Below are 16127 nucleotides of genomic sequence, written 5' to 3' on the forward strand. Positions count from 1 at the left end.
TTCCACCTGTTTTTCTGAGGAACTCAAGGTGGATAACAAGTCAAAATGCAAAAACAATATTTCAAAGGTATTAAGAGGTTCCAAATGCATAAAGAAGAGACCGATGGACAGGACAGCTTACCCTATGGCATTAACCCCTTCAAGCATTAATTAGACTTAAGCATGCTGGCTATATGAGGCTGGTTATCCCATACTTTGTTGCTCTCCTCTGAACCACTCCCAGTTGGTAAGATGCTGTGCCCACTGATTTACCTTATAGGGCTGTTATAAGGGCTAGACAAGAGCCTGCTTAAGGAACCTGTCACCCTCCAAATGTGGTGTGCTCCATATTCCCATTGTCCCTGACCATTGGCTGTTGGCTGATGAGAGTTGGAGAGTTGGCCACAGGTTCCCTAGCTCTGTCCTAAAAGATCTAGATCTCCAAACTGGCTGGAACCAGGATATTTTAAGCACCACCTTCTTAAAGCTTAAGTTTATGAGTTTGACTTTTGCTCCATGATTTCAGGAATCTGAAGTTCACAACAACGGAAGCACCACCACAGTGGTTGCCACCACCACCACCACCTCAGCTACTAAACTTATTAGAGAAGACAACTTTTCAACAATCATTCCCAGTATGCACATTATGAGGACCAGCACCTTTCTTCTGGTTGACAACCACACTCAAAGCTACGCTCTACCCATCAGCATGGTGACCAACAAGACAGCATCTTATGAATCCAACACTCAAAGCCACCAAGATCAATGCTGGGAGACCTATGTTGGGCAGGTAGGTTTGACCTTTATGTGAGATTAGACAGGCAGGTACCCAAGACAAGGTCTTTGCAGTGATGGCAGCAGGATTGATGAATGGTTCGACTGTGGAGATCTGTTGAGCCCCTTATATGTTAGCTTTTGGATCAGGGATGGGGATGCTGTTTCCCTCAAAATGGTGCTGGGCCAATTGTATTCACTGGAATTTATTTCCATTCCAAACATGGGGCAGACAAACCAACTTTGTTAGGCAATTTCTACTCCCGTGTCTGTATTTGTTGGAATTCTCTGACATTCCTACCCATGACTAAAGCGTGTGCAACATTGACACAGAATAGAAATAGTTTGATCCATCTATCCCTCTTCCTGGCAACAATGGAAGACACAGAGGAGCATCCCTTGCCCTGGAATATGATATTTCTGCATCCTTCCTGTTTCAGGAAATGTTGAAGCTGTCGATTATTGACATGCTCTTCACCGTGGCGAGCATCCTGTTGATTGACTTCTTCCGTGGGCTTTTTGTCCGATACTTAAGTGACTGTTGGTGCTGGGATCTGGAAAGCAAATTTGTGAGTATATCTTTCCTATTAGTAAAGAAGGAGAAGGGGAGGTAAAAACTGGGGACACATTACACAGGCATGGAAGTAGCTGCTGAAAACCACATCCCTATATTGCATCCCCCAGCCCTTTCGCTGTAACACAATGGCGGGGGATCTGTGGACCCTACAGATGTTGTTGGACCATTAGTCACTCTGGTGGAGCTGATGTGAGTTGCAGTCCAACAACATCTGGAGGGCCATAGTTTCCCTACCACTACTGACGATTGTATCTGTGATTATTATAACACCTCCAGTCAATAGGTGGTGCTGTTCCACATCCTTTGTTGTTGTTGTTTAGTCGTTTAGTCCGACTCTTCATGACTCCACCCAGCTAATGTTCTATACCTTGTCCATCTTGTTATTCTTTCTTTGGGGGTTCCTAAATTGGGCAGATCTAAACTGGGGGGGCAAAGCACCGTTGTTTTAACTTGCTAATTGGTTATAAAGTCTGCTCTTCTAAGTGAGTGTTAACAATAATTTCATTTAGCCACCATGCAGCATTCCCCATCTTTGCTTTACAGTAAGCATCACTTGGTATTCCAGCCAGATCTGCTCTCTTTAGGACAAAGAATTATATTGACAACAGGCTGTGGGGTATTATTACATTAAGAGTGCCTTAGATGAATATTTACTCTGAAAAAAAGAGTGGCTTTCTAGTTCTGTACTTTTGTTTACTTTGCAGCCAGAATATGGAGAATTCAAAATAGCAGAAAATGTCCTGCATTTGGTCTACAATCAAGGGATGATTTGGTAAGTGAAAGCACATATGGAATTTTGTAGGAGTTTGTTTGTGGGTTTTTTTAAAAAAAGTTGTAATTGCAATTGATTTTATTTTAATTTTATCCAATATTTGCATTCTGACAATAATACTGAGCTCAAAGGGGCTCAGAATGGCATTAAAAATTAAACAAAGATTGCAGTCACTATTAATCATATCAAAAGCACAGCAGCATATAACGAAGGCAGAAAACAAACAAATTCCACCAAACAGTTAACACATTTCAATACAATCTCATAGTGATTCAAAATAACTTTTTATGCGATAGATCTAGATTTTGTGTGAACTACACAGGAAAAAACAAGTACTCTGTCTCACTGATTCTGGAATAAAATGTCATGTGTACATGGTTGAGAGAGCTCGCAATTACCCCACCTGTTCTGAGATGACCAATGGCAAGCTAGCTTACCTCTTTCTCCCCTCTCCGCTCCGCCTTCCTTTCCCCAAATTCATCACTGCTTGTTTTCTCTCCTAGGATGGGAGCCTTCTTTTCGCCCTGCCTCCCAGCGTTCAACGTTCTCAAGCTGATAGGGCTCATGTACCTGCGGAGCTGGGCTGTGCTAACTTGCAATGTCCCCCATCAGCAAGTCTTCAGAGCCTCTAGGTAGGTTAGTCAATGAGTAAGTAAGATGGTCGTGGGGTTGTATCCAATGCTACTCCTATTCAGTGTAGACCCACTAAACTTGATGTGCACACAATCAACTTAGGTCCACTAATTTTGAATTGTTGTATTTTAATATTTTGCTGGAAGCTGCCCAGAGTGGCTGGGGAAACCCAGCACAAATAAATTATTATTATTATTATTATTATTATTATTATTATTATTATTATTATTACCACCAGCATGGCACAGGGGATCCTGAGTGGGTGCTTCAACCCTCATCCCGGGCTATTCGCCTGCATGTAATTGCTGCCTTAGCAGGATGCCTCAAAGACAAGCATCCATTTAATATATCCTTCAGTTTCCTCTGGAAGTAGAGTTTTGTAGGGCACTGTAGATCCCAAGAACGTTGCAAATGCCTTAAAGGAAGGTGTGTTTTTATTAGAACCGATGGTGCCACGAGGGGTGGGGACCTGTTGCAGCCCCCCAGAGCTTCTGGGACCCCCATCAATGGTTGAAGGAAGCTGGAGCTCACTGACATCTGGAGGCTCACAAGTTTCCCCCCTCCCAGCTCTCATAGATCGCAAAGCAGCTTCTTCGCCTCCAGGTCATTGATTCGAAGCCAGCAAGGGGGAGAGAAAGGCTATAGCTTGATGGCACTTTGTTAATTGAATTGTTTGAAGTTCATTTTCTAAGTGACTGTATTGCACTGGGATCACATGGGACCTTGGCGAGAGATGGAGCCGTGGGCCAAAGATTGGAGCTGGGCAGCTCAGGGTGAATGCCAAAAGCCAAGCTGGACCAAGAAGTATAGAATAGGTCAGAGGGATGACAACTGGTCGGTGAGGGCAGACCAAAGGCACAGATAGCAACTGGGCAGTGAGGGCACAACAGCACAACAACACCAACTGTGTGGTTAACCACCAGAAATGGCAGCCATCCTGCTCCTCTCTCGGCCAGTAGTATTTAATAAAGCAAAACCTGTGATGTCATATGCTGTGAACACGTTCCTTCCTCTCTTCCTTGGATTCTGCCACCATGTGACTTGCTATGCTTTATTAAATATTACGGGGAGGGGTGTAAAGAAGAGATAAAAGGTAAAGGGACCCCTGACCATTAGGTCCAGTCGTGACCGACTCTGGGGTTGCGGTGCTCATCTCGCTTTATTGGCCAAGGGAGCCGGCGTACAGCTTCTGGGTTAGGATTAAGCCGCTTCTGGCAAACCAGAGCAGCACACAGAAACGCTGTTTACCTTCCCACCGGAGCAGTACCTATTTATCTACTTGCACTTTGACATGCTTTTGAACTGCTAGGTTGGCAGGAGCAGGGACCGAGCAATGGGAGCTCACCCCGTCGTGGGGATTCGAAACACCAACCTTCTAATCGGCAAGTCTTAGGCTCTGTGGTTTAACCCACAGCACCACCCATGTCCCTCAAAAGAAGAGATAGCAGGCTGCTGATTTTGGTGACAGCCACGCAATGGCTGTAAGGGCCACCTTGGAATGGCCTTGGTTTATGTGTATAACAGGACAAGAAAAGAACGAAGGAGGAACTGCCCTTCCAACCTTAGTCTGCCCTCAGCCAGCTCCAAACTAACTACCTACCTACCTTCTTACTCTGGGAGGTGGCACTGCCTGCCACCTTCTCCTCCCTTGCGTTTTGATTTTATAGGACCCAGCAACGTTCAGGATAACAAGAGTAGTACAAATCTAATGTAAGCACCCAGCAGCTGTTAAAAATGACAGGCATTGTGGAACTTCAGAAGGAAGGCCGCAGAAATCTAGCTTGCAACCTTCAGTGTGGGCATCACGAGGCATTCTGGTGCAACCCAATAAATGACTTTTTTGCAGGTTAGACCTTGGTTAAGGTAAAGGTAAAGGGACCCCTGACCATTAGGTCCACTCGTGGACCACTCTGGGGTTGTGGTGCTCATCTGGCTTTACTGGCCGAGGGAGCCAGTGTACAGCTTCCAGGTCATGTGGCCAGCATGGCTAAGCCGCTTCTGGCGAACCAGAGCAGTGCACGGAAACGCCGTTTACCTTCCTGCCAGAGTGGTACCTATTTATCTACTTGCACTTTGACGTGCTTTCGAACTGCTAGGTTGGCAGGAGTAGGGACCAAGCAACGGGAGCTCACCCCGTCGCGGGGATCCGAACCGCCAACCTTCTGATCGGCAAGCCCTAGGCTCTGTGATCTAACCCACAGCGCCACCCACATCCCTCTAGACCTTGGTTATATCCCCCCAATAACCAAAACAGGAACTTCCGAGGTGGGGTAATGACATATATCTTCCTTCCTAGCTATGGGATACAGTGGAAGGAAGACTTTGGGGTCAAGGATTCAAGTTTGATGCGTAAGATGCCCAGGGAGGTGGGAAATCCTACTCTAGGAAGGATTCCCCTAGCAAAAGAATTTGCTGTGAATGAGTTAGGGTGTTGCTAGAACCCATTATGCTGTGGAACTGGGTATTAACTATTTCTTTCCTTGTAGATCTAATAACTTCTACCTGGCTATGCTGCTCTTCATGCTGTTTTTGTGTATGCTTCCAACCATATTTGCTATTGCCCGCTATAAGCCATCCCTCACCTGTGGGCCATTTAGGTGAGTTGATGTTAGTGAGGCTTTATTTGGGGTTTGTTGTATTGTGTGAGAATCCTACAGTGAGACAATCATTTAGACGTCATCTAGCCCATGCACCCTTGCTCAGCACAGGAATCTGACGTAGTTCGGAAAGACAAAACTCAGATATGCTCGTCTCCATCCTTTTCTCCCAGTCCTTTCCCCACTTCCCCAACAAACGCAGGCCTAGACGCCCACACAAGATTTCCAGTTATGGCTGTGAAGCTTACTGGGTGACCTTGGGCTAGTCACTGCTTCTCAGCCTACCCTACCTCACAGGGTTGTTGCGGGGATTAAATGTGGAAGGGCAGAACCATGTACAATGGTACCTCGGGTTACAGATGCTTCAGGTTACAGATGCTTCAGGTTACAGACTCCGCTAACCCAGAAGTAGTATCTCAGGTTATGAACTTTGCTTCAGGATGAGAACAGAAATAGTGCAACGGCAGCGGGAGGCCCCATTAGCTAAAGTAGTACCTCAGGTTAAGAACAGTTTCAGGTTAAGAATGGACCTTGGGTTCTTAACCCGAGGTACCACTGTACATCACTTTGAGCTCCTTGGAGAAAAAGGTGGGATAAGAATGCAATCAATAATATGGCTGTTACCAGAAGACAACTATGAAGTGTCTTAAGATGCTGGGGATTATTATTATTTTTCTCCCGAGAGAGCAACTGAATGTTTTTCACCCTAGCGGACAAGAAAAAATATATGACATTGTGTCCGAAACCATTCAAGCTGACTTTCCTGTCTGGTTCCACAAGATGATGATTTATGTGAGCAGCCCTGTAGTTGTCCTCCCGGCTTTATTGCTTCTCTTGTAAGTCTATAAACCTCTTTTATCGATTTCACTGCCAACATTACAGTTGCTGTTGACCTACATGTTCAGAACATCCTTTGACCCTTCTGCAGACTGTATCATTTTAGAATGATGACTGACACCGCGGCGGAATATGCTCTCCCATGACAAAATCTCCCCAGACATAGAAAAAGTAGCATGTAAAGAAACACTTTAGACCTGAAGCTTTCTTCCTGACATGCTGTCTTTCCAGATTTTATTTTTATTTTTAATGTGGAGGAGTTTCCAATCTTCCTATTTATAAACACACACAAGCATGCACACAACATGTCTGGATTTGGGTCTACGTCCCATTGAGCTCAATAGGACAAGTGTGCTGTGACTTATTTTCATTCTGCTAATTTCAATGGGGTTTTTAGCGTGACAAGCTGTCTCTGGTTTGAGGCCATACACCTGTGCATGTATGTTGTCCTCAGGTGTCCGGGAGGTTCATGGGGTAGCACATACAATAAGGCCACCCTGTCCACTTCAACTGAATGCTTCAATTGAAGGTGGCTTGGAAAGGAAAATGTACACAAAGTTCTCCAGTGAAATGAATGGGAAGAATGAATCGTGTGCATCATAGTTCACACAGGGGTCTGGACCAGGAGTTTATTGTGTATTTAAGTCTTATTAATAATGGAAGATTGGTGCATGGTGTGTTTTGGATTGGAGGCTATCTGGTATTCTTCCAACCTGCTCTTATGTAAGTGGTCTCCCATTTCAGTGTATTGATCAGCTTATTGATCAGGTCCACACCTGCTTAGTTTCAGCAACTCTGCAAAGTTAGAAGTTTACACAACATTCACTGATCTTCATGGAAATGAATGGTTTGCAGTTATAATCCAATTCCTGTCCCTGCACCAGAGCAATGTGGTTCAGTGATGACCCTGTGTTTCTCTCTTCCAGCATGCTAATTTATTATCTGCAGAGTATTGCTAGGTCGCTAAAATTCACTAACAATCAACTGAGGATGCAGATCCAGAATGTAAGTACTGATATCTTTCAATTTTTAAAAGCTTTTATTTTACATGTTTAGTGGCATTTCATAAAGGACTTAGCACCAAAATATTGGGTGGGCAAGGACTGGAAGAGGAACTGTAATATTTATTCTGCATTAGCAATTTGCACTGGGTGTTTCTGTTAGTGACAGATCCTATTAAGTCATCCCAAGTATTTTGTGTGCATTCTAGGAAAGAACTGAAGACAAGAAAAAAGTGGTCCAAATGGCAGCAGGTGAGAAGAAATGTTAAATCCACAAACAGGAACCTAAGAAACACTTAGCTGTATTTGACTGAATGCTCTTTGGGAGCACAGACCATCTATTTCAGCAACTACTTCCACCAGAACCATTATGAAATCATGTCACATTTATGTCAGTGGGAGACTTAGCATCAATATTGTTGGGTGCAAAATTTTCCATTGCTTTATTGTTCCGCTGAAAAATTTGTTTCATGAGCTCGTGACTAACAATGAATGGATGGCAACTGCAAATACAATATTAGACGGGCTTGACAGTTTCAAAGTTTTTAGCTTTGTTTGCTAAATTAGAGCACGCTGGGCAGCTTCCGACATATATAGAAGCATAATAAAACATTAAACAGCTTCCCTATACAGGGCTACCTTCAGATGTCTCCTAAAGATTATATAGTTAGTTAGTTAGTTAGTTAGTTAGTTAGTTAGTTAGTTAGTTATCTCCTTGGCTCAGGGCTCCAACATTTTTTCAATAAATATAGGGACGTCCTAAGGAAAAGCAGGGGGACACAGGTGGCGCTGTGGGTTAAACCACTGAGCCTAGGGCTTGCCGATCAAAAGGTTGGCGGTTTGAATCCCCATGATGGGGTGAGCTCCCATTGCTCAGTCCCTGCTCCTGCCAACCTAGCAGTTCGAAAGCACATCAAAGTGCAAGTAGATAAATAGGTACTGCTCTGGCAGAAAAGTTAAACGGTGTTTTCGTACGCTGCTCTGGTTCATCAGAAGCGGCTTAGTCATGCTGGCCACATCACCCGGAAGCTGTACGCCAGCTCCCTCAGCCAGTCAAGCGAGATGAGTGCCACAACCCCAGAGTTGGTCACGACTGGACCTAATGGTCAGGGGTCCCTTTACCTTTAAGGAAAAGCAGGACATTCTGGGACCAAACCAGAAACTGGGACAGCTTCTGTAAATCTGCGACTGTCCCTGGAAAATAGGGACACTTGGAGGGTCTGCAGTTGTGAAAACAAATGTCCTAGTTGATGAATAAAGAGGCTATAACTGTGTTCTTGATTTAATCCACATCTTTAGCCAGAATACAAACTACAGAAGGAAACGACATAAGGCCAGAGCAGGAGAGTGACATCATCAGCCAGGAGTCCTCAGCCCGGTGCTCGACGCCGAGGAAGAACGGCAGTGTGGTGAACTTTGAGTCGCCCAAAGGCAGGAGAATACAAACCATCTCCCAGTCCATAGCACAGCCTGAAGTAGCCAAGCCAGTCAGCCCACCGCCGGCAAATGCTCTTCCTGCAGCCCCAGCGCCTATAGCGGCTCCCTTGCCCATAGCATCCCCAGTGCCCATAGCTCCGACACCCGTCACTCCAACGCCATCTCTCCCCAGTGTACCGAAGCCGAGAGCGGAACCCATCGCCAACAGGTAAAACCCTCCTCTTGAGCTCTGGAAGTAAATGGAGGCCCACAAGAAGCAGCTTCAGTTGTTTCATTCATGTTACGCTATTGCAGACCATAAGAACAGCCCTGCTGGGTGCCCAGGTAGTCCAGCATCCTGTTCTCACAGCGGCCACCAAATGCCTATGGGAGACCAACATGGATGTAACACCATTCTTCCCACTAGTGAATCTCAAAAACTGGAACCCAGAGGCAAGCTGCCTGTGGCAGAGGAGGTGGATCAATAATAAAATAATAATAATAATTTATACCCCGCCCATCTGGCCAGGCCTCCCCAGCCACCCTGGGCGGCTTCCATAAAAAATATTAAAATACCGTAATACATCAAACATTAAAAGCTTCCCTAAACAGGGCTGCCTTCAGATGTCTTCTAAAAGTCTGGTAGTTGTTGTTCTCTTTGCCATTTGGTGGGAGGGTGTTCCACAGGGCGGGTGCCACTACCGAGAAGGCCCTCTGCCCGGTTCCCTGTAGCTTTGCTTCTCACAGTGAGGGAACTGCCAGAAGGCCCTCAGCGCTGGACCTCAGTGTCTGGGTAGAACGATGGGGGTGGAGACACTCCTTCAGATATACTGGACCGAGGCCATTTAGGGCTTTAAAGGTCAGCACCAACACTCTGAATTGTGCTCGGAAACGTACTGGGAGCCAATGTAGGTCTTTCAAGACCGGTGTTATATGGTCTCGGCGGCCGCTCCCAGTCACCAGTCTAGCTGCCGCGTTCTGGATTAGTTGTAGTTTCTGGGTCACCTTCAAAGGTAGCCCCACATAGAGCGCATTGCAGTAGTCCAAGCGGGAGATAACCAATAGAGATAGGAAGAATTATTTGAAGCTCACCTTGGATTGTTTTGGAGACTTAACTTGCAAATTTATTATTATTAAACAAAACAATGAGAAGACCTAAGTCTTTTTCCTCTCTAAACCAATATGAGGTCCTATTCCTCAGAATATGAAGAGCCAGCTAGAACTGGGCTAGTTGCTGAGATTGGAAACCAAACCATGAGATTGCATGCCAAGGCACCCAAGCCCCAAAGTTCCCAGGAGAACATTAAATAACACTGACACAGAATATTTGTTTTATGGGTTCAAATATTGATTGGTTACAGGTGTGAGCGGTTTGACGGTGAAGCTGGGCTATATCTTGACTCCTGCCCGTCTGCAGGGAGTCCACAGAAGGGTATACCACTGATAGAGGGTGACTTATAATTACGTCAGATAGTGGCACCCCGTGGGGTCCCCGTAGGAGCTGTGACATGGCCCTAGCCCATGCCCAGGCTTCAGACAGCATTCACACCCCAGATCCCCTTAGCAGGAGATCCTTACTCAAGAGGGGCAGGCGAAGGCAGCAGCCTCCCCTCCAACCAAAGGCTTACCCAATGCCTAACCTCACAAACGTGACGATTGCTACTAGGTAGGCGAAACCCCTCAAAGTTGGTAGCATTTGGCAATGTCTCTTTCAGGAAGATAGTTGGCCATTACTGATGATCTTGCGGAAGGACACCCATTTGATAACAAACTGGTGTAGACTGAGGACGAGAACTAACATGAGAACGGGCCTTCTCTGCAGAGGCTCCCCGTCTGTGGAATTCTCTCCCCAGGGAAGTTCGCCGGGCGCCTTCATTATACACCTTTAGGCGCCAGGCAAAAACGTTCCTTTTTAACCAGGCCTTTGGTTGATCTGTTTGACACCCTATGCCCTTTAAGAATGTGTTTGGGAGGGGGGCATTATTGGGTTGTTGTTTTTATTTTGATTATATATTTTGTGGTTTTATATTTTGATTTTGTTCTGTGAACCGGGCAGTATATAAATTCAATAAATAATAATAATCCACACTTCCGCTTGTGCCATGCCTAGAAAGCATGGTTCTGAGCAGTTATCGCTCCTTTCCTTTTTTTAATATATATATATTTTATTAGTTTTTTTTAACATATCATTTTCAACTGTAATTAAACATACTTTTACATCTTATTCAAATTTTTGACTTCCATCCATCCTGTCTGACAGGAGTTATCGCTCATTTCCAAGGGAAAATCCGTTTTTTAGATAGACCGGAACAAATGGCAATCCAGGCAAAACCCAAATAGTTGGCCCCAATTGAGCGCTAAAGAGCTGTTTTCCCCAGGGAGAAAAGCAGGAGGAGAAGTGGAAGTGTGGATAAGCCCTAAATTAATCTCTCACACACTTTCTCTCTTTCTTGTAGATACCCAAGTGCTGCCCATGGAAGTGCAAGCGACCTCTGCAAAGCCAAGGCTTACACCCCTGTGAAGTACAAGAAGCGCCTAGAAGATGTTCACTCAGAACCTCTGTTCAGGAAGAGCCTCCGACAAGCCAACCCCGAGGCTCGCGGCGCTGGCGGCACCCCTGCTTTTGTGGGCCGCAGGTCTCACACGGCCAGGTACTTCCTTGTCAACGAGCACGAACCCCGGAAAAAGCTCCTCCGCTCCACCACGCGGCTGCCGAGGAATTTCCGAATGGACGAGTCGGGGGACATCGTGGAGCTGTATCCGAGAAACATCCGGAGGTACATGGTTCGGACGCCACACAGGGCCTACTCCCCTCATTTCAGCGAAGAGGAGGAAGAAGAGGAGCTGAGGAGGGCTCTGGCCAATAGATCTCACCGCCCACGGTCGCTCTCCGATCTCCGAGCAGCCCCCCGCTTCTACATTGGAGAGTGTGCTGACAACCAGATCCTTAGTAGCAAGGCGCTGGCGAAGATGCACTACAAATCTTGGGAAGATGGCTTCGGGCTCACGTTTGGCAGGCCCCCTCACGCCCACCGGAAGATTCACCTGAAGAACATTGAACTGGACCCACGCTACCCGGAGCAGCACCCGAAGGCAAAATCCAAACACAAGCCCGAGCCGTCCCCGACGGAGTCTGACTCCATCTCTGTCGAATCGAGCAGTGACCAGCCAACTAGCGGCAACGACCAATACATCCAAGTCATCCACAGCAAAGACAAGTACCTGAAACCTGGAGCGATGTTAACCAGGAAGAAATCCAAGACTGGTGCCGACTTGAACATGGCCGAGGCTAATGAACTGATATGCTCAAATGTTTAGTGGGGAAGGACGAGGCTGCCTCATTCAAGAGCAGAAGTTCCTAAACTTCTTTGGCCTACAACACCACGCCCCGTTCTGAAAAGAAAATGCAGTGGTACCTCGGTTTTCAAACGTAATCCGTTCCAGAAGACCGTTTGACTTCTGAAACGTTCAAAAACCGAGGCACAAAGGGCAGCCTCCCAATTCAATAGAGAAAATTGTGAAAAACAACAGAGACATGCAGCGGAAGCCGTTCGATTTGTGAGGCGCATTAGAAAACAGAAGCATTTACTTCGGGGTATTTAGCTTTTGAAAACCGAAACTTTTGGCAATGGAGATGTCTGAAAACTGAGGTACCACTGTACTCTGTGTCTCCCCCCCCCCCCCCCCCGCCACAGTAAAGGTTTTTCAAAACTGGACGAAGGGTAGGGTAGGCCACGGGATTAAAAACCCATGGGGTAGACCAGAGTCCAATCTGCCCCAAGGGTGGTGCCCCAGCCCACCTGCCATTGGCCAAATAGGCAGGCAAGCTGAGATCCACTTTCCGGGCTTGGTGAACCACAGCTCCTATCAACCCAACTGGCCATGCTGGTTGGGGCTCATAGCAGCTGGGGTCCAGCCATACCCAGAGTGCCATATGGTACACATCCCTGCTTTTAAAAATGTTTTGAAGCAAAGAGGCAATTGCATTGGACTTAGAGCAGATACCAATCAGTCCTTATACTGAGCAAGATTCTTTATATTCAATCATTTGTGGCCAAACTGTTACTGTGAAATGATATTGCAGCGGTAGAGAAAAGCATTTAAAAGCACTCAAAAGAAACGTACAGAAACCATCGTGTGAAGCTTGTTCCACCCTCTCATGAATCTTGGTGTATCCAATCTAAGTATACTCACAAATAAGCCACAATGCATTCAAAAGGACATATTCCTAGGTTAAGCTTGTATAAGAACACAACAGGAAGTACAGTGGTACCTCGGGTTACATACGCTTCAGGTTACATGCGCTTCAGGTTACAGACTCCGCTAACCCAGAAATAGTGCTTCAGGTTAAGAACTTTGCTTCAGGATGAGAACAGAAATCGTGCTCCGGCGGCACGGCGGCAGCAGGAGGCCCCATTAACTAAAGTAGTGCTTCAGGTTAAGAACAGTTTCAGGTTAAGAACGGACATCCAGAACGAATTAAGTACTTAACCTGAGGTACTACTGTATTGCATTCTGCATCATTGCCAGAAGGTGGCGCTGCTGAGTTGCTCTCTATTATGCTTGGGTACCACCTATGACTGGAGGATAGTACTACATCTTCCAGTTCAGCAGTTGCCATGTGACACAGGTAGCCCAATAGGGTTCCACCTGGCTGTATAAAATCACTCGGATTGGCTCCTCCTTGCTCTGAGTTTGTATGACAACCGCTTTCAGATTGCAAACCTGCTTAGCACCTCATTGCGTGTTCTGCCTACAGATCAACAGTGCACTTTCTAACTCTGTACAATACAGTGCTCATCACTGGCATTAAATAAAATATTAAAAGCAGTAGTTGAACATAGTTGAAAACTCACGTCTGGTCAACTCCCTTCTTAACATCAGTGTTTAGTATCTGCTCTGCTTCAGTTTTGCACGGTGCCCGTTTCCAATATAATTATTAAGGCTGCAATATTATAAATCAGTTTAAAGTTTATTTGTTCTAAGAGGTGAGGACAAATCTCACTGACACAGCAAAATATATTGGGCTGACCCTAACACAGAGGAGGTGAGATGCTGGCCTCATCTGTTTACACACAGTAGCAGCGAAACTGGTTCTTCCACATTTTATGGAAGGTGGAGGCAAAAACGGATTGCAGGGTTGGTCTGTAAACCCTGCCTCCTTATTTTATTAGTGACGTACTCCACAAGGGTAACTTTATAGTGAAGCAAAAAGTCTGATGGCACCTTGGAGACTACAGTGGTACCTTGGTTCTCAAACGTAATCCGTTCCGGAAGTCCATTCCAAAACTAAAGCGTTCCAAAACCAAAGTGTGCTTTTCCATAGAAAGTAATGCCAAACAGATTAATCTGTTCCAGACTTTTAAAAACAACCCATAAAAAAGCAATTTAACATGAATTTTACTATCTAACGAGACCATTGATCCATAAAATGAAAGCAATAAACAATGTACTGCAGTCACACAATCAATCAATCAGTAGCTGAACTGGGTCCCACACAGTCACACACACACACACAAAAAAGAGAGCCGTAAAAACAAAAATGCAAAATAAATAGCAAAAACAAACAGATGGAAGTGTGGCATTAAAAACGGAAGTGTAGCACTCAAAACGGAGTACATTCAGCTTCCAAAAAATGTTACTTCCGGGTTTGCAGTGTTTGGGTTCCAAGTCGTTTGAGTACCAAGGCATTTGAGAACCAAGATACCACTGTGCAAATTATTATAGTCCATCTTTCCTCCCAGGAGCTTAAGAACTCTGACCCTTCCCCATTTTGCATTCGCAATCTGCTTAAACCAAACCAAACCTTCAGCTCATCTGCCTCATTGGTCTTCGGCTGGAGACCAGGAGAATGCAGTACCGGGCCACAACCTCGTCTAAGCTGGGCCACCATGGCAGCACTACCAACATACAGATCTATCATGGAAATGATGGGCCTTGAGTCTGAAAAGGCTGAAGATGATTGATTTGGCTTGATATTGTCAAGAGCAGGGTTTCCCAAACTTGGGTCTCCAGCTGCTTTTGGACTGCAACTCCCATCATCCCTTGCTAGCAGGACCAGTGGTCAGGGATGATGGGAATTGTAGTCCCAAAGCAGCTGGAGACCCAGGTTTGGGAAACCCTGGTCTACAGCAACTGGCAGTGGCTCTTTGGGGTTTCAGACAGACGCCTTCCCCAGCCATATCTGCAGATGCCAGGAAGTGGGGAGGGCGAGGCTTCTTGTTATATGAGAAGACTGGCAATGAAAGAGAGAGGGCATAAGTGAAAACAAGATCCAGTCGAAAGTGTAAAAGGTTCAACCGGAGTGGGCGTAAGCCTCTCCCAGCTGGTAATGAGCTGGCAAAGCAAGATTTGTAGCAGGCACGAACAGAGGGCACATTTACTTTCTACAGTGAGCTAGCCACACCCAGTCTCTGTTGATCCCAAATCTGATAGTGTCAAATTACACATGAATTCCAGCTCAACAGATTGGAAGCGTCCCTTTGCAACAGGCAATATATGCCATTGCGTCCTAGCAATGACCACTCCCCACATCAAATGGGGGGTGCTTTTTGCATGGTCGGGCGCAGCCCCCCCCCCCCTGGATCCCAGTGCGCCCCTGGTAGTTCAGGCTGGCTTCATCCTCCCCAGGCTGGATACCTGGAGGTCTCCGCCTACCTCAGCCAATCGCCCAATCCCACCTAGGGAGGCATTGCCAGGGGATCGGCCAGGTAAGGGACTGCCCTGCCCACACAACAGAAGGTGAATCTTACCTGCGAAGCGTCAGTTGGCTCCAGAGCTTCTCCCACCCTGCCCTCCCTCAGTTAAGTCTTCTTTTGCAGAGTAACCTCTTCTCCACAGGTACACAGGCGCTGTTATGTCAGAGTCGCTGTTGAAGGGCCAGAAAGGAATTTTCCTGCTTTGGCAGGTTTTGCCTTTCCCGTAGCAAAACGTCACAACTTTGGCGGTTTCAGGCCTTGGGCGGAATCCTTTAGTCTATCTTCCCTAAATGGGGTGGTGGTGAAGCGGTGACCCACGCCCCCCTTGCGGCGGTGATCCCAGGGTTCCCCATTAAAGGGGTATTGAGGGGAGGCATTGGCTGTACACCGAGAGGTTGTCATTGCTCTCCCCTCCAACGGCGGCAAAACGGGGGATGGGCTCCCTGCTTGAACAGACGTTCTCCAGAGTCCGCCCAATCCCCACACATTCTGGATAACCCTGATGTCTCCCAGATCCCCGGCTGGGGACTGGGAAGGATAAACGCCCAATGCCTAAGCCAAGGTCTCCCTACATTTGAAACTTAATAAAGTTGCGGCCAATTTAGCACGTTGTCTTGAGTCATTATTCCGCTCAGAGGTCGCCAGGGGCTGGGGGGGGGGGGGTTACTCAGCCTGTCCACGCAATTGCCATTCTGTTACAGCTGGTGAAACTGGACTCTCAGGAGGATTAGTGGAAACAAATTGGACATGGCTGTGGCACACCTCTCTCCTGCAGCTGGGTCTTCGGGTCTTATTTTGCAGTAATACTTCCACCCCCTTTCCTATCCCATCTGCAGCTCAGTT

At 46.5% G+C, this 16127-nt stretch overlaps 1 protein-coding gene across 1 annotated transcript in view; it reads left to right on the top strand.

Moving 5' to 3' along the window:
- The window catches only part of TMC3 (transmembrane channel like 3), a 33800-nt gene extending 20997 nt beyond the window's left edge, over positions 1–12803 (top strand). The window contains exons 14-23 of the mRNA XM_077918863.1: positions 506–769; positions 1194–1322; positions 2035–2102; positions 2606–2734; positions 5222–5332; positions 6043–6168; positions 7096–7174; positions 7380–7422; positions 8470–8815; positions 11043–12803. Coding sequence (XP_077774989.1) covers positions 506–769; positions 1194–1322; positions 2035–2102; positions 2606–2734; positions 5222–5332; positions 6043–6168; positions 7096–7174; positions 7380–7422; positions 8470–8815; positions 11043–11904 — 2157 coding nt within the window. The 3' untranslated portion in view covers positions 11905–12803. The remainder of the gene's footprint in view (positions 1–505; positions 770–1193; positions 1323–2034; positions 2103–2605; positions 2735–5221; positions 5333–6042; positions 6169–7095; positions 7175–7379; positions 7423–8469; positions 8816–11042) is intronic.
- Positions 12804–16127: the final 3324 nt, after the last annotated feature.

Source organism: Podarcis muralis, chromosome 14 (assembly GCF_964188315.1).
Source record: "Podarcis muralis chromosome 14, rPodMur119.hap1.1, whole genome shotgun sequence".
NCBI classification, from domain to species: Eukaryota; Metazoa; Chordata; class Lepidosauria; order Squamata; family Lacertidae; genus Podarcis; species Podarcis muralis.